Raw genomic sequence first — 19,789 nt, 5'->3', positions numbered from 1 at the left:
TGTGGAAGGGAAAAGTGTGGAAGAAAATGGTGCACAAGCAGCAGGGATGAGAGGCAGCTTGGAGAGGATTGTCAGGAAAAGGCCATTCAAAAGTGTTGGGGACTTTCACAAGGAGTGGACTGAGGCTGGAGTCAGTGCATCAAGAGCCACCACACACAGACGGATCCTGGACATGGGCTTCAAATGTCATATTCCTCTTGTCAAGCCGCTCCTGAACAACAAACAATGTCAGAAGCGTCTTACCTGAACTAAAGAAAAACAGACCTGTTCTGTTGCTCAGTGATCCAAAGTCCTCTTTTCTGATGAGAGCAACTTTTGCATCTCATTTGGAAACTAAGGACTCAGAGTATGGAGGAAGAATGGAGAGGCACACACTGCAAGATGCTTGAAGTCCAGTGTGAAGTTTCCACAGTGTGTGTTGATTTGGGGAACCATGTCATCTGCTGGTGTTGGTCTTCTGTGCTTCATTAAGTCCAGGGTCAACGCAGCCATCTACCAGGAGATTTTGGAGCACTTCATGCTTCCTTCCGCAGACGAGCTTTATGGGGATGCTGACTTCATTTTCCAGCAGGACTTGGCACCTGCCCACACTGCCAAAAGCACCAAAACCTTGTTCAATGACCGTGGGATTACTGTGCTTGATTGGCCAGCAAACTCGCCGGACCTGAACCCCATAGAGAATCTATGGGGCATTGCCAAGAGAAAGATGAGAGACATGAGACCTAACAATGCAGAAGATTGAATCAGATTGGTTCATAAAAGCTTTGTTGCCATTGAGATCATGTCCGGGTCCTGATTACTGTGATTTTCAGTGGAAACAAAAACAACACCTCCTGCGCTCTATGATCCAGAGCAAGGGTGGATGGATGGAAACAGAACTTGTAGAAATTCGCCACAAATTCATAAAAGGTTGTGCGGCTCTAAACAAGGCTAGGGAAGCCCGGCCAGTAGTGTGAAGTGAAACAAAAAGAAAGCGCACCAACCTTGCGCATTACCTCAGTAAAATGTGATTTTATTGAATTAAAAATATACTCACAGAGAAGTATAACAAGCGTATAAGATCCTCAACAGAACTCTAGGAGTGTGAGACCAGCGCGAGTTTTATCATGAGGGAAGACTCTGAGAGCTCTGATGAAGAAGGGACTCCGTTCGAAACACGTCAGCCTGACTTTGAGAGTCTTCCCTCATGATAAGACTCGCTCTGATCTCACACTCCTAGAGTTCCATTGAGCATCTTATACGCTTGTTATACTTCTCTGTTCGTGAGTATATTTTTAATTCAATAAAATCACATTTTACTGAGGTAATGCGCAAGGTTGGTGCGCTTTATTTTTGTTTCCCTTCACAGTACTGGGATTCTCATTCTGCTGTGTCTGGTGGACACAGAAGACATGGTGGTGGTGGGGGTTTTGCACGCCTTGGGTGCAGCGCCCACCTGTGTTGGCAGAAGACCAATAACATATGGGTACGTCGCTGGTCCTGTAGCTGCTGCCCATCCGCAGTACATTGGGACGGGTGGCCTGAAAGTAGTAAAGTAAGGATTACTTTTTGTATGTTTAATGTTAATTGAGTGGCTCAGTATTTACGTGTCTTATATTCAGCCAATATTTCATGCTAGAAAAAAACATTCTCTTCACTTCACAACTTTAGTTTTTCTGTTACAAATGATTCACTGACATCTGCATCAGACTTAATATTACATTCCTCATTTATCCAAATGTACTCTTCTACTGACTGACCTTAAATATTTCTTGTAGTTGTACACCTGGATCAGAACATGAATCAAGTTGTACTGAGGATGAAAAGAATAACGTTGCCAGCAACAGTTTTTGTGGAATGATTACTGATAAGGAGGGTCCATTCAAACACTGCCATGGTGTTGTAAACCCAGTGATTTATTTCAACAACTGTGTCTATGACTTGTGTGAACTAAACCTGGATCCAAGAACTTTGTGTGATAGTCTTCAGTCCTATGCACAGTCCTGCCAGTCCCATGGAGTAACGATCAGTCCTTGGAGGAATGACTCTTTCTGCCGTAAGTACAGAGTTAAACACTCTGCTTAGTTTTGATTGCAGTTTGTGTTCTGTAAGGGGGATTTACACCTCTGTTGGTACTGATGATCAAGTATGGGGAAATCCTAATTTTTAGTGATGTAACAAGCAGAAGTTTTCCAATGGGACAAGTATCTTGAGTACAAGTGACAAAGAGGGGAATTCCCCTCATTTTGGTGAGATTTTCTGTCACTTCCTATTACATTTCTGAGACAGAAAGTGTAAAGAATAATCCCTAACAGGACAAAGACAGCAAATATATATATATTTCCTACTTTATTCAGAACTTTAAAAAAGTGTGGGCTATACATATACTTTAAGGAAAAGGGCAGTGCGTAAATGAAAGTAACACAGCAAATAAGCAGAACTCATTTTTAATAGTGTTCACAGGGCGCTCTGCATCAATGTGACCTCCAAGAAGAAAGTATCTTGCGCATCAAATGAAGGAAGGGATGACCTAGTGATATGGAACGACACAAGGAGTATCTCTTCATGAGTTAAAGCAGACTCTAGTAACAATAAACACCAAAGAAGGCGTTTCTAAGTGCAGTATGCAGCAGTTTATTCAGTAGCAAAAAGGTTAAAAACATTTACAGGATTACAGCAAGGTAAAAGCTCATCAATTGTGTAGTTCCAGGAGAGCACACTGAGCCGACCAGTGGTAGTTAGAGTGGTGGAATGGATAGGCAAGATAGCCGTCGTACTTCCAGGAGAGGCGTGGAACACACACACTGTGCATGGCGTCAAGGGAGCGATAACGTGTTTCGGAGCATGCACAGGCGCTGCTTCTACAGATCATAGGCCCCCGTCATAAGAGCCTCTACATATAGCAAGTAAGTGTGGGAAAACAAATAATGGAGTGATGGAAAAAGCAACCAAACTAAAAAAACTGAATTTTATAGACTTCATGTGAAGTTACTTAGGGTATAGGTGTATCTGGCAAAGCGACACCTAGGGGATAGTTTTGACATTACAAACAAGGATGGGAATTACAATAACGTTAAAATGACACATATTATCATGAATACAATTGCTACTTATACAAACTGCATATTAATATATATGTGTAAATAGATATATGGTATGCTAAAATTACATCAACAGCATAAGGCAAAGTAGGCTAACAAATGAAAATAAGGTGAAGTACAATAAAAACTAAAATAGATAAAAAAAAAAAAAATAAACAAAAATCAAGGACATTGATGAATTATATACCCCATTATTTCCACTGAGCAGGTGGGGTTCATACCTGGTAGAGAGGCTAGAAACAATACGATCAGGGCCATAAATATACATCATTGGTTGACGCAAAAGAAGAAATCTGGCTTCTTCCCCTCCCTAGATGCAGAGAAAGCCTTTAATAGATTGGCATGGGACTACATGGAGGCTGTTCTGATGGGTCTTGGGCTTCCTCCACGACTCTTGACCTTTATTATGTCTTTATATGCAATGCCAATGGCCAGTGTGAGAGTCAACGGCCTCCTTTCAGATGCTTTTTCGATCAGCAATGGGACCAGACAGGGTTGTCCATTATGCCCCCTCCTATTCATTCTCACATTGGAACCTTTTTTAAACTGCATTAAACAGACTGACAGTATTAAAGGGATATTGATCAATAACAAAGTTCATAAGGTAGCAGCCTTTGCTGACGATATCTTGCTTTTTCTGACAGAACCACATATTACGTTACCTAACCTCCTACATGTTTTCAAATTGTTTCAGTACTTGGCCAACTTTAAAATAAACTTCACTAAATCCCAGGCCCTAAATGTTTCCCTGACCCAGGATACGATCAAACAAGCGAAAACAAATTTTCCCTTTGTATGGCAATCCAGGGCCATCACTTATTTAGGAATTCAATTGCCGACTCATCTTACAGAGCTCTATACAAAAACTTCTTACCCCTTCTACGTAATATCACCAAAGATCTTCAGACATGGGACAAACCGTTTTTCTCTTGGTTTGGTAGAGCTGCTATCCTTAAGATGAACGTACTCCCTAGACTACTATGCCTACTGCAAAAGATCCCAATCAAATTACACAACTCCTTTTTTAAGTCTTACAAAACACCATTTCTGTTACAAAACACCTCATTTCTATAGGGTAACAAACGCCCCAGAATTGGCTTTGACCAACGCACAATGCCTAAGAAGAGCGTAGGTATTGGACTACCGGATATCTCCCTCTACTACAAGGCTTGTCACCTGGCAAGAATAGTTGATTGGTCTACATATTGCAACCGTAAGCCTTGGGTTAACTTAGAAGCTGCCTTTTCAGGGATCCCACTCGCAACCGCCCCTTGGCTGAAAAACGCCTACATTCCATCTGAGTTCAGGGAACACCTTCTTATAGGTCCCACTCTATCATGTTATTATCAGATGAATCAGAAAAATGGTTTCTCCTCCACCCCTGGCCCACTCACTCAGATCAAAATGAACCCAGACTTCCCACCGGGTATGTCGAGTGCCTTTCTCGCCGGGTATAGCCCCACAGACAATTTTAGGTTACATCATCTTTTTAAAGACAAAACACTCTTATCCAGAGACATCATTGTAAACAAATGGCCATCCCTGACCCTGACGCCGTGGATGTACAGATAACTCCACCACTTTATACATAGCTCCTCACATCTAAAAGACTACACTAGGCCACTTACCCCATTTGAAAAACTCTGCTTTACAGATTCTCCCCAGAGACATGATGTATCTCAGCTTTACAAATGCCTCGAAAACACGATTGACCTTCCGTCCCGGAAAGCTTGCAGGGCCTGGAGCTCCGACCTGTAACTCCAACTATCACCAGAAGACTGGGATCACATCTATGAACACATACATAAAGGATCCATATGCGTCTCCACACAGAAAAGCAACTTCAAACTATACTCTAGATCAGCACTGGGCAAACTACGGCCCGCGGGCCGTATACGGCCCGGCGGACCTTTTAATCCGGCCCGCGGAGCGTGATAAAAAAAAAAAACAGCCAAGGCAGGCAAACATTGGCTGTCAGGATGTGTGTAGGCGGGGCAGCGTGACGAACGTGAGGGGAGCTAAGCTCCTCTCACAGTCCGCCCTGAAGACCGGAACGGCGCGGGAACACGGCGAGAGGAACGCGCGGAGCAAAGGTAAGTAAATTGACACAAGGGGGACTTGGCTTACTACTTGGGGGGGAATAGTACTATGGGGGATGAAATACTATATGAGGGATGAATTAATATGGGGGATGAATTAATATGGGGAATGAATTACTATAGGGGGGATGAATTACTATATGGGGGATGAATTACTATGGGGGATGAATTACTATGGGGGATGAATTACTATATGGGGGATTAATTACTATGCTTACTATGGGGGAACATTACTATGCTTACTATGGATGGCATGGTAGTGGCTGGGCATAAAAGTTTTGTAAAATAACTCTTTTTATGCTTTTCTACCTTAAATGAATCTAAACATTTAATGTTACAAATTTTAATTTAATTTATATTAATTCACACATACACATCATTCATCTACTCTTGGTCCGGCCCCCGGGTCCAATATATGAACTTATTGCGGCCCTCAAGTCAAAAAGTTTGCCCACCCCTGCTCTAGATGGTACAGAGTACCTTCCCTGCTTCACAAATTTGATCCTAATGTCTCAGATTCATGTTGGAGATGCCACCTGGCGACAGGTACACTCTTGCATGTATGGTGGGACTGCCCTTTGCTAAAGCCCTTTTGGAGAAAAGTTCTAACCATAATTACACAATTCCTGCTCCACCACTCTTCACTCCCTTTTAAGACGTACTGTAAATCTTTGGCCTTGTATATGGTAAACGCACCAAAACAGTGTATGCCAGTCCATTGGCGCTCCACACATGCTCCCACTATTCGAGAATGGTTTACTAGAATCAACAAAATTGAGGAAATGGAGGAACTGATTTCTGTGGCGCAGGAACGCCCCGAGAGATTTAGGAGGACATGGGGCTGTTGGAGTCACTTCAAAACCACCACTACCTATCACACAGTACTACATGAACAATCTAGACCCCCTGACTGAATGATTAGACATAATGCTGTATTAGAGAATACCCGGTTCATCGAAGATGTTTTTGACTCATAATTGGATGGGCTGAAAGTTTGCAGCATAATGTGTCATCTGAGTTCTTGACCCACATTTTGCCCCATTGACTGTTCATATGCATAATATATGCTAAGCTAAATGAACACTTTCCTGGCTTGGCTCCTACATAAGGATATGATCTATTTATCTGCAATTATCTATTCTCCCCTTACCTCTTCCCCCTTCCCCATTTGGGTTTTTTTTCTCTCTTCTCCCCCCATTCCACCACTCCACCACTCCACACTCCTTTCTCTAACTGTCCTATTCTTTCAGACTTATCTGTATTCTTCTTTTTGTATACACTCTCATCATTTACTTAGCCCCAACAGAATATAGCATTTATTCTCTTACAGGCGCAACTACTTCAATCCAAACATTGCAGCATCCAAACTAAGCCCTCCTTATGAGCACCTTGATTCCTAATGACCTCTCACCTCTGCTAAATGAGCAGGTATGTTAAGATCTCTCCCATTGGTGCCAGCAGATATCCTGCCTCTCCACTTCTGTGCCTCTCCAAGACTCCCCTAAGCTCTCCGTGTGTGTTGCTGCCCATGTCAACTGCTATAACCAAATGATTGTTAGCCAATCTTCTGCCTAGGGGGAATGGATTTCTGTCCATGACACATTGACACATAGTGAAAAGTTTTCACCCTGTATCCATTCTTTTCCTGCTATTCTCATCATTGGTCACAATCTGGTAACAATTTGCAGCAAAGTAAACCAGGGCCATTAGGGTCTATGGCCCATTGTCATCTTTAGGTGCTCTGGTGAATACCAACTGTTGCTTAGACCCTATACCTTGGCTGTGCTGTATCACCTTTCATGGGAACCATAAATTCTGTCCTTTGTTTGCAGCAGCATTTTTTGAAAGAGAGACATTTATTACCCCCCAATCTCTATATATTAAATAGAAGTTAAAAATACACCAATTAGGCCTATCCATATTTGAAATGTTCCTGCTGCTGGACAATTTTCTACTACTGTATCCTGTGTAGTATCTTTATTCTTAGTCATAGCATGTGTTTTTTCTCCAGAAAATTTGGGCAATATTTTACTGATTAAAGTTGCCCTGCTACTGATCAATTTTACACTGCTGTATACTCTTCAGTCTCTTCATTTATGTAGTGAAACAGCCTTTTTACCATAAAACTCCCTAATGCCCGTACCCTTTGCCTTTTGTATATTTTTGCCTGTAATCCCTGATTAAAACTGTCCTGCTACTGCCCAGTTTCATACTATGGTATCTTCTGCAGTATCTTAATTCTTGTGGTAACGTTCCAGTCTCTGCTCCTCTAGGCCTAGTGTTGATATTTAAATATGTTCTGCGTCTGGCCAATTTTACACTGCAGATTCATCTGTGATCTCTTAATTCATGGTGTAAGATGCCTGCTTGTACTCTTATTCTCATGTGTATTTTGATCATTTTTCACTCATTGACTGAAATTGGCCAACGACAGGATAGTTTTTGCATCAATGACAGCCTCAAGTCAGGTCTATTAAGGCAGCACAGTGGCTAAATGGTTAGCACTTCTGCCTGGCAGTACTAGGGTCGTTGGTTCAAATCCCAGCCACGGCACCACCTGACTGGAGTTTGCATGTTCTCCCTGTGCCTGCGTGGGTTTCCTCCGGGTACTCTGGTTTCCTCCCACACTCCAAAGACATGCTGGTAGGTTAATTGGCTCCAGTCTAAATTGGCCCTAGTATGTGTATGTATGAATGTGAGTTATGGACCTTAGATTGTATGCCCCTTGAGGGTTAGGGACCGATGTGAATGTACAATATATATGTAAAGCACTGCGTAAATGGACAGCGCTATATAAGCACCTGAAATAAATAAAGAAATTACAATTTGATGAAGGAGCATGTGTCGCTGCTGAAGCCACCTGAAAAAAAGCCTATTTTTCAAACTTAAATTATGTGTTTGGAATGCAGCAGCTGTATGTAAGCCAAGCTAATTTTACAGAAAATAATAAATTCCAAAGCCAATTACACATTGCCTGTGTAAGTCTGTACTTAGACTATCTTTAACAATCATACCGTTGTATAATTGATATAACATATATATATTTGAATGCACAGACAGAGAGCAAATTGGTATCAGCTGGACATGCATATAAACATTAAAAGGAAATTCCTCAAGACTGACAGAATCAACAGGCTTTGCTAATTCTATTCAAAAGGAAATTGCAAACTGTAGTGTTAAAGCACCTACAGTAAGCTTTGAATTAATTTGACCTTAATAGCCTTATAATGTATTGGTCAAATGGGTATTTTTTTATTCTACACAGCTGGTCTTAATTGATATTGTCAATAATCACAGAACTGGTCTTAACATGCAACATGTTACAGATGCACCTGCCCCCGATCTTCTCCCTTGCTCGCTGTCACAAATAAAAAAAATTAAGTGGCCATGTGAGGCTCCGACTACCCGGTCGTATCATTCATACACAGCGTTCTGTGAATGGGAAACTACATATACCAGCTTTGCGGCTGTCATCAGCTTGTAGTTATCAATTAACTACCAGGGCACTTTTGAGCGCTCTATTTGATCATTGAGTCACAGTGTAACTGCCTGATCATACGAGGTACAAGCAGACAGATATACTGACAGTCTGCAAGAATTTACATTGTACCCATGATCTGCTGAACAAGGGTTCAATGCTTTGCAGGCTCATAGTAAAAAAAATAATACATGCCTATTGTTTTTAACATGCAAAAAGATGTGTATTTATTATTTTTTTACAAAGGTGAACTTATCCTTTAAACAGTCCATAGATGAGTCTTTTTTTTTTCCTTCAACCATTGGGTTGATTGAAAGAAAATGACTCGATTCCCCATTCCCCACTCACAATGTGGATTGGAGAATCACTTCTGAGGTATTGTGGGAATCACTGCCACTGAGCTATTGTATTCTGACAGCAGGGAGACTTTCCCATCATCAGAATACACAGATCAGCTCTCCTGGCTATAGCCGGTGGCGCTTATTGTGCTGATATGGTTGTTGGTTGTACAGATGTCGATCAGTAAATCGACTTCTATACAATGAGCTTGCCCATACAGAGATCAAAAAATTCAGTCTGTCCCTGTTGAATCTGTTGAACTTCAATCCATGTATGGCTGCTTTTAGGCATTTCAAAGTAAAACCTGTGTATTGTTTAGCAACAAGTTGAGAAGGTCAAGAAGATCAAAAGTGTGTGGTCAACCAATCAGCTATCTCTACATCCTAGTAAATAATTAAAACAAATGCATATTAGGGAAAATGTAACTGCTAAGAAAGAGGATGATGGAAGGAATGGCCTAAGGTATAGAGTATATGGATGCCCTTGCCTGAAAGATGGCTTTTGAATAAGTTTTTCTGGAAAGGACTCGAGGTTGCTTCAAAGTAGCTTTAAGAGGTTGAGTTCTACATCTGCATTCCTTTTCCTCTCAATAATGATATTTATTATTTATTGTTAGTAATTGACAAGAAGACACTTTCCAGCCTGTAAAGTATTTTGTTCTTTATATTTTTTGCATTAGTACATGTGCCCCATGATAGTGCCCAGATTGCCATGCCAGAATCAGTTTGCCTATTAGCCCTAAAAATATCCAGAATTTGACAAAAATATTCACCCCATCTCTTTAATGGGATTTGCTTTAAAGTTCAGTTTCCCCAACATATGAACAACATTCACCAAAGCTTTGGAGAACAGATCCCAGGCAAATTGGCCTATCACTATATTTAGGCATAATTTGGTTACTGCATGGCTGGATATTTTAATTATAAATAAGTAAAACATATGAAGACAATATGAGCTTTATTCTCAGTGTTCCCTTAAGTCTATTCACTAGTGAATGTGAATATTTTTATGATGGTAATAACTCTCAAGTCTTTATGTACTTTTTCTACATGTACATTAATTACAATGTAACATAAGTTCCAAACCAATTTGAAATGTTCTTCTAATTAGTTTCTTGCTCACCATTATATTTTTATACAGCACTGAAGTGTCCACAAAACAGCCATTATGAGGTCTGTGGAACAGCGTGTCCATCTACTTGCAAACCAGGATTACCAATAAACTGTCATCTCCCCTGTGCAGAATCCTGTGTCTGTGATCCTGGCTATGTCCTGTATGATAAGAGATGTGTCCAAAGCCACCAATGTGGATGCTGGGATAGTGACAAGCATTATCATGTAGGCTCAGAGTTCTGGACTGATGATACCTGCTCCATAAAATGCAGATGTCCCTCTGCTGGAGGCAGTTTAGTTTGCAACTCTGCTTCATGTCCACCTGGAAAATACTGCGGTATAACAAATGGAGTTCCTGGCTGCTTTGATCTCACATTTGGTAACTGTGTAACTTGGGGGGATCCCCATTATGACACCTTTGATAAGGAAGTTCATCATTTTATGGGAATATGCACATATACTCTTTCCAAGCTTTGTACCAATTCCACATCTCTGCCATATTTTAACATAGAAGCAAAAAATGAGCATCGTCATGGGATTACAACAGTATCATATATACAGAAAGTTATGGTGGATGTTTTTGACCATAAAATAACCATTGTTAAAGCTGAGCCTAGTCGAGTTCTGGTAGGTTTTTGGAACATTCTAAAATTTCATTCATAATAATTCTAAAGTTGCATTTAGCTGTTTCATTGTAACATGCACATTTATCATTAACAGGTGGATTTTATCTGGAGAAATCTTCCAGTCACCTTGGTCAATGGATCTTTAACAGTGAAACAAAGTGGTCGATATGTTATTGTTGAGACGGATTTTCATCTCACAGTGTCTTATGACACTGATCACACAGTAGACGTGAAGGTCCCAACTGATTATTCCAACCAAACCTGTGGAATGTGCGGCAACTTTAATGGCATCATGCAGGATGACTATTTGATGCCCAATGGACACCTAGCTCAGAACTCAAATCAGTTGGGAGACAGCTGGAAGGTAGAAGTTGACGATCCATTATGTAACACAATTGTTCCTACACCTCCAACACCATGTCCACCAGAGACAGAGGAACTCTATTCAAACAATCAGTTCTGTGGTTTGTTAACCGGTAAAGATAGTCCTTTCAAGGCTTGTCACTCAGTAATCAATCCAGATCGCTTCTTTGACAGCTGTGTTTTCGATCTGTGTGCTCTTGGTGCTGGCAGTTTATGTAAAGCATTGGAAGCTTACGCTGATACGTGTCTAAGAGCAGGAGTCACCCTTGCTTGGAGAAACTCCACATTCTGTCGTAAGTAATGGTTTTGTTTTGTAACTACTTTAATGTGAACATAATCTTGTGCATCTTGGGTAAAGAGAAAAAAGATGTATTCTCTTATGTTAATTTCATGGGAAAATAACCTACACATTAAACAGGTACACATTAAACAGGCAGCAATGATATTGTTCATGCAGATGCTCAACCATTTTACATTATAACTTGCTAAAGACGACTCTACCAGGAGGTCAATAAAATTAGACAGGCACTAACCTGTTAAAAAATAAAATAGTTTCATACATACCTGTTCATCAGATTATATGATAAAACTTCACCCTGTAGGAGAGCTTCCAGGCTGGTCGAATAGAAATGTTCCCACTAGCCACTAAGGGCTCCTCCTACTTACCCCCCTCGTAACAGCAAGAGACAATATTGGCCTAAAGGCTGTCAGGAGGAACTTCAGCAGCCAGAGGCTGAGGACATACTTTTTGACATACATATGTGGAATCACATGGACACTTTGAGCTCCCCTACACAACAACGTTTTAGAAAATGGACTGATGTAGAGGAATGTAAAATGCTTTTTTATTCAGAGTTTAGTGCAAGTGCTTTGATAATTTTGATGACTCTATTACAGCATCACTTGAATGTCAGTGATAAGAAAAATGCTGACAAGTTAATATTTATGAGCAAAGAAAGCTGATATATAGTTTACAAAACAACATAACTTATAGGTATTTGTTTTACTTCAAAGGTTTTTTTTTTGTAATCATATTATAGTATATGCTATTATTACTGTAAAGACATTACTATGTGTGATGAGATTCCATAGGGAGACCTTTTAAAGAGTGTCACCCCACTGATCTCCATTGTGCAACATACATATTTATGGCAACTCAATTTAAATACCTTTTTCTCACGTTTTCCTTTGTGATCATGGAACCACAAAGCTCCAGCTCCTTAGGTGTAATGTGAAGGGCTAACAAAAGGACTATATTCTATAGAGCAGGGAAGTCATTGGAGACTGTGCTTTGCAATGGAATATAGCCTAAACTTCTACTTTAAGGTCTCAGTAGTGATTCCCTAGTGATGCAATCAACAGTATGATCATTTACACATTAAGGGGAAAACATATAGCAGATCTATCCACAATCTAAAATATTTAAAATTGGAGTGGGGATGGGTGTACATTCAATAGATCATTTGGTCTTTTTTCTGTGATCCATCTACTATGAATGTTTTCAGAATAATACAATGTAATTACTAATAGTTTTCCTAATCAATAAGCACATTATTCTTATCCAAATGGGTTTGACAATTTTTATTACTACTTATAAAAATCATCAGCGTGCACTAAGTTCTTTTAGTTTTCCAAGCAGTCCCATGGTGTGCTATGGCTGTAATTATGACCTTTGATTAGCAAAGCCTTTTCTTTTGTCTTATTTTTTAGCTAATATATGATGTAGTTAATGGTTATCTGTCCTTGTTATTTAGCCATCCCATGTCCTGCCAACAGTCACTACAATCCTTGTGCCAGTGCTTGCCCAGCCACATGCCTGGACCAGAGTGCTCCGAGTGACTGCAATAGGCCTTGTACTGATGCTTGTGCATGTGATAATGGCTTTGTGCTCAGTGGACACGCTTGTGTTTCTGTCAGTGAATGTGGGTGTTTTTATGATGGCCAGTACTATCAGGTAAGTGACACTGTGTTATTTTATTAATGACTATCATTTGATTAGTTTTTTAAATGTGGTCCAAAATGACAACAAAAATGAAAACATTATTTTTGTATTCGTGACATTCCAACTGATTTCTCATTTGCTGACAGCCAATGTATTTATTTAATAAAAATGCATACTGAGGGAATTATGGGCACTACTATTGCTAATTGCTTGACTTACTGTAGCTGTATCACCATAAACAGAGGCTTCCCATGATGGCACGTGCAGAGGAAGAGGAGCCTAGAATGCAGGTGGCGGACTCCAGAAGGAGAGGTCCTTCATTCGGATTACTAGCATCTCAGATAATGCTCCTATTACACTTATATGCATCCAGAAAACCATATATGATGTACTGTTGATTCCATTATTATCAGCATTGAGAATGGAATATTCAATTCTATATTTTAATTTTACAGAAAAATGAGATATTCTGGAAAGGGGAATGTGACAGTCACTGTACATGTCAAGGAAACAATCTCGTGAGCTGTAAAGCTCAGACCTGTAATCCTGAAGAAGTGTGCAAAGTCCAAAACGGAATCAAGGCTTGTTTCCTTGCTGATACCTCCACCTGCCATATCTATGGTGATCCACACTACATAACATTTGATGGCAAGTCATACCATTTCCAAGGAGCCTGTAATTATACAGCTGTGGAGACCTGTGGAAACACAAGTGTGTACTTCTCAATCACTACAAAAAATGAGCATAGAGGAAGCTTAATCTGGACAGCTATCAACTCAGTTGCAGTCAACTTCAATGACCTTAATATCATTCTGGGCAAATATAAAGTGGTTGAGGTAGGGTCTATAATAAAACAAATGCATGATGTTTCCCTTAGCAATCAAATTAATATTATTTTTTCTTTTGATTTTTTTCCCACAGTTCATTTATAGTACTTTTCTCTTTAATCTTTAGATTAATGGACTCATTGTATCACTGCCTGTGAACCCAGCACCCGGCATCTTAATACACTTACATAGTTCCTTTGTTGTTGTGCAGACTGACTTTGGTCTTGAAGTTAAGTTTAGTGGTGACCATGAACTCTTTGTTAAAGTAAATGAGAACTTGAAAGGAAAACTTTGTGGACTCTGTGGCACATATAATGGTAACCAGCAAGATGACTTTCTGACACCCGAAAATGTACTTGCACCCACATCCAATGACTTTGGAAACAGCTGGCGTGTTCCTGATGACAATTGGGTGTAAGTATAATAAAAAAAAAGGGTTACCTTGATGATCATCCTAGATGTAGACTCAAGAGCTAGATCAGAAGACATTACTGATTACAAAATGCATCTATTTAAGCGGCCTCAGGGTTGAACAGATGCTCTTAGTTAATTTTTAATTGATACAAAAGTAACAGAGCACTGCAAATTTCGCTTTTAATAAACAAATGTATGTTATAACATATCGAAGAAGATATTAATGCAAAGAGCTATCAAAGTTATTTTTTCAAATGTTTTAATCCAGCATCATCAAGGTGTTTTTAAAGTGTGTATGAACCCTTACTTTGCAAAACAACACATTTAGCTTAAAATAGAAATGGAATATATTACAAATACTTATTTTTTTCTTTTGTGATCACATAACCTCTGAGTAATTTTGCAGGGGGACCTGTCAGCAAATGTCTTGGCCATTGGAAGACAGGCAAGCTGTTCTCCCAGCGCAGTCAGAAAACTGACCACGCTGGCATGGATGTGCTCTCATGCCTTGTGTGGTCAGTTTGAAATAGGAAAAAAGGGGGACAGGCAGGAACACCAGCTATTTCACACCAAGAAATCAATACAAGGAGAACAGGATACTTTTTAACACAAGTACATGGTACAACAGACACATCTCAGAAATATGAAATGATAGGGTAACCTATTCTTTAACAAGATAAAATGGTGTCTAATAGCAGCCAATCTAGTTTCCCTTTATAGAGCATTTTATATTACGGAAAATATAAAAATATGAAAATCCTGCTATTATCATCTTTGTAGGAATATAATGATAAGAGAGACATTAAATCATTCAATTATTTTCCTCTATAGATGTGAAGAAGATACTGTTGAGCCTTCACCATGTGATTCTGCTCAAGAGATGAATTATGAAGACAAATGTAAACTGATACTATCAGGCAATGGACCTTTCAAGGATTGTCATCCCCACATTCTTCCTCAAATATATTTTGAGAACTGTGTATATGACTTGTGTATGACTGGTGGAAATCGAGATCAGTTCTGCAATGCTTTAGAGGCCTATGCTTCCGCTTGTGAAAATGTCGGTATCCATGTTGGTGACTGGAGAGAGAACACCATCTGCCGTAAGTGAAAATGATCTGTTTTGTAAATGTAAATGTTTTCACATAGAAATATTCAAAATATAACTTGACTCATTTATCGATTTTTAAAATTAACAGGAATGACAAAAATCACTACAGCCATCATTCTATCCATGCCATGTGAATTATTTGCAAATCTACTTTAAAAGATATCTCAGTAACCAATTGTTGTTTAGTTTAGGTAATATACCCTGTCACTCATCGTTTAGTATCATACCTGTTACCTAAAGAAGTATAGAAAGAGTATATGTGTGACTTCTGTAAGAACAGGCTCATAAATTTGTTTTTAGCCCTCCAAATATATAAATCTTTTCAAGACGGGCATGGGGTCTTGTGGAGTACTGGAACCTAACTGATCACCATGACCTATTATTTTTAAATCCGTAAAATTGTGACAATTTATCTATTATGAAGTACAGTATGTTAAAATGTGTTCTGTTTCAAAGGCCTTTAACTTCAACTGACAAAACACCAAGCCCTTTGACACAGTAAGCGTATAAAACATAAATATATACATACATAAGTGTTGTATAAGGTAAAAAGTGTGGATTAAAAATTCATGTACCTGTTGGGAACAAGTACACAAATTCCTGGCATGAAAGGGGATGGCACTGTGGCTGGAGTGTCTATACCACAGACACTCTGTCATGCATGTTCTGAGATTTTTCAACAATAAACAACTGAAAGTAAACAAACGGATCACTGCCATATTTGGACAATGATGTTACCAGCAACCCACCCCTTTACTTACTTTCAGCCCTCACCTGAGGACTCCTGACTGGAATCCAAATGAGGCAGCCGTTGGCTTTGCAGAATCCAGGAATCCCTATGTGGAAAGCTATCTCCACCTGTGGTGGAAGGAAAACAATGTATCATCTATGGCCTGCCTTAATATTTTAGGTATAGGTTTATTGAAAAAAAAAAAATAACTTTCAGTAGCAGGACATAGTGTTCCTATTCTATCTCAAACATAAAATTAAGTAGTAGGTCAAAAGTATGTTAACTTAGTGCTGTTTTTTTCCTGTAGTAAGCACTTTTTTAGGATAGTCTCTATGGCAGCAACAATTAAATTTAGTAAATTTAGTATGCTAAGGTAAAAGGTGGGGTATGGTATAGCCAACACTGCTTTAAAGTATAACTAAAGGAAAACTTTTTTTTAGTTTTGGATAGAGTGGAGGGGGAATAGAAAGCTTGTCAGTTTTTATTGTTGTCTGTGCCCCCGTTAAGAAGATTCACCCTCTCTATTTTTCCTGTTTACCATTATCATTGAAAGTGAATTCAAAAGAAAATCCCAAATTTTGGGTTGCCCCCAGAAAAGTACTGGAGGGGAAATCTTCCAATTGGGGACACTAGTTCTGGTGACCTGGGGGTCCCCCAGGAATTACCTGAATTTGCAGGGATTTCCTCTCACTTCCTGTTTGGTTATGGGACAGGAAAATCTCTGCAACAGGACACAGATGAAGAAAAAATACTGATAGGGGTTATGGCTCCCTTGCCCCATCCAAAATGAAAAAAAGTGTTGCCTATAGTTCTACTTACGTTAGAAATATCCAAAAAAGACAATTAGGTCCTTGGAGTTCTTAATTGAATGTACATTACTATATTTTCTGCAACGGTCTTGTAATGAGACCAGAGTAGTACAGATATTTTTCTAATGCATTTACGTGAGCAACACTGCAGTTGTAGTTCAGTTTACAATGCAGCTATACATTTTCCCTTCTCCTGTTTTAGGAACATCCTCAACTGCTTCTACAACAACTACCACAAGACCTGTTACTCCAGGCTCAACACCACCAGGTAGGCTAATTTACTGCAGGTCATTTTATAACATATAAAGTGTGCTTTACAATCTGTTATGTTTTATAGCATGTTCTCCAACGGCTTAATCTTCATAAAGCCATGGAGAACACACATATTACTCTTACTGTAAATCTGAAGAGGCGTAATCCACAGTTTCTGCAGCAGAGGCCTCCTCCAGGCAGCAGCGTTTTGGCCAAAAAAGCCTAGCGCTTGTAAAAATGTATAACGCATTTAGCAGCGTTTACCCACATCAAGAATTTGGGCATTAATTCATTTAATTGGCTGCACTGGATGCATATGCTGTCATTTTGGTATAGCTGGGCATCATGTGCGTCCCTGTACAAGGCAAATCTGCCCTTAACCTATCCATTTATACATGTGCTCCTACTATGGAGGCTTTGGAAGTTGTAGTTAGGTCCACAGTATATGGAAGACCCTTGACATGGGACTGTGACTTATGCATGTATTTGCAAATGTGTGCAAACAAATCCCTCTGTTTTTAACGCAAACTGTTAAACAGGGCCAAATTGGTTGTTTTGCAGGCTGGCTGGTAAGTGTTGCTGGGAAATCCTTTGTTTGCATACTTCACAGTGTCTGCAGTTATAGTGAAGGCTTTTTTTTTTACATTCATTTACTGCTAGCTAAGAATATGTAAATATTTTAAAGCCCATAACATTGTAATCAGTTCCTTTTAAAATGAAGTTTCTAGCATATGCAGATCATATGCCTTTAACCAGGGTCGGGACAAGAGGTGGGCGGAAGTGGAAGCTGCCCTGGGTGCAAAGGTTTACTGTAGGGATGGAGGTGCCTTCCTTCTGTTACAAAGCTGACAGGAGTAGTGAATAGTGATTTTGACAAGCCAGTGACTGCTGGGCGTAGGGTCCGCTAAGCTTGCACATCATGAATGGGGGGGGCTCAGTTTTGCATCTTTGCCCTGGGTGCTGGATGACCTTGTCTTGGCACTGCCTTTAACCATTATTAATCTGGAGAAGCAACCTCCTCCTAGAAGCCTCCTCCTGGCAGCAGTGTTTTGGCTGAAAAAAAGCCTGACACTTTAAAATGTAAAAATGTGTAATGTGTTCAGCAACAATTACCGACATCAAGCATTTGGACGTTAATTAATTTTATTGGCCAGAATATATAGTTTATTATAGCCATTGAAATAAATTAATGCTCAAGCACTAGACATGGCTAGCATTAATGTGCGTTTAAATGCATTTAGACACGTTTACACGTGTCAATCATTTTTTCTGCCAAAATTCTGTTGCTCCTGGATGCACTGGCAGTGAGTTTTTCTCCTGCCTCTAAACTCTCCTTTCAACAAACACCTCTAAAAGTTTATGTGTTCATGGACACATAGGGGACATTTACTAAAACTGAACCACTCAGAATATGGTGCAGTTGTGCATGGTAGTCATTCAGCTTCTAACTTCAGCTTGTTCAGTTAAGCTTTGACAATAAAACCTGGAAGCTGATTGGTTTCTCTGTAAATCCGCACCATTGTTTGCAGTCTCCAGTTTTAGTAAATTTCCTCTAAAGGCTAACATGCAGGGGAGTTTAGAGGCAGGAAAAAAACCCAGACTCCCCTAGGAGCAGTGGTAAAAATGTCCAGTGTGCATGTGCCGTAGTAAATTAACCCCAATGATACTTTCAAGAGCGTTGTTTTTATTTCAGAATTTTACCTAATAATATTTCAGATTTATAAGGTTCAAAGACGTATATTAAACAAACAATATTATTAATTATCTAATGCTTTGAAAACTAAAAACCATTGGATGGCTATTTGAAAGCTTGTCTTGGATATAGAGACTCTGTTTTCATAGAACATTACAAGCTGTTATAGTAAAAAAGAATAATATTGTAAATGATCAATTTATGAAACCTACATACAAAGTTTTGTGAAGCTAACTAAAACTCTAATTATTTCAGATACAGGGTCTTCCCCTTTTTCTTTAACAGTTTCATGTGTGTTTTTTTCTTTTTTATGCATTTATGTGTTTTGTAGAGAAAGTAACAATCTATTTTTGTATTGCATTTGTAGTTTTTTTTGTGCAGGGCCAGCCTTAATGACTCTCAGGTTTTGGTTCCTGCCATTTATGTCACTGAATTGGTCTTTCTGACTAATATCAGTAGACTCTTTACAGTTTTTAAGGATATCAGATATCCACAATGCATCTGTTGAGAAGAGATTATATTATCTTTTTGATAATGTTAGAGATTTCAAACATACGATGATCATCTACCCTCCCCCCAGGAACCTGTGAGATTAGTGGCGATCCTCATTACTACACCTTTGACAATCAGGTGCACCATTTTATGGGCACTTGCACCTATACATTATCTAAACTCTGTGAAGTTGGTGGACACCTGACAGAATTCAATGTCGAAGCAGCCAATGAGCACAGAGGAGGCAATACTAGGGTGTCTTATATCAGTTATGTCAACATTGATATGAATGGATACAGGATTACACTGGAGAGGAACAGAAACGTCAAAGTGAGTGTAAAATGGAAAAAAAATTTATATATTTTAATCCTACTGTAACTCTTTTATCTTTGATCTTGTTTATCTTCCTATCCTAAATGTGT

At 39.3% G+C, this 19,789-nt stretch overlaps 1 protein-coding gene across 1 annotated transcript in view; it reads left to right on the top strand.

The window, feature by feature from the left end:
- Positions 1–19,789, top strand: part of LOC149445024 (IgGFc-binding protein-like) — a 175,704-nt gene that overhangs the window by 23,118 nt on the left and 132,797 nt on the right. Inside the window, exons 8-16 of the mRNA XM_089654314.1 lie at positions 1,758–2,035; positions 10,137–10,735; positions 10,829–11,390; positions 12,852–13,051; positions 13,495–13,875; positions 13,994–14,280; positions 15,112–15,383; positions 17,133–17,198; positions 19,456–19,697. Of these exons, the coding sequence (XP_089510440.1) occupies positions 1,758–2,035; positions 10,137–10,735; positions 10,829–11,390; positions 12,852–13,051; positions 13,495–13,875; positions 13,994–14,280; positions 15,112–15,383; positions 17,133–17,198; positions 19,456–19,697 (2,887 nt within the window). The remainder of the gene's footprint in view (positions 1–1,757; positions 2,036–10,136; positions 10,736–10,828; positions 11,391–12,851; positions 13,052–13,494; positions 13,876–13,993; positions 14,281–15,111; positions 15,384–17,132; positions 17,199–19,455; positions 19,698–19,789) is intronic.

This window comes from Staurois parvus, unplaced genomic scaffold (assembly GCF_062004578.1).
Source record: "Staurois parvus isolate SC_StPar_1 unplaced genomic scaffold, SC_StPar_1.0 ptg000750l, whole genome shotgun sequence".
Taxonomy (NCBI): Eukaryota; Metazoa; Chordata; class Amphibia; order Anura; family Ranidae; genus Staurois; species Staurois parvus.
Note: the sequence above shows the minus strand (reverse complement) of the source record. Positions and strands in the feature narration are given on the sequence as shown.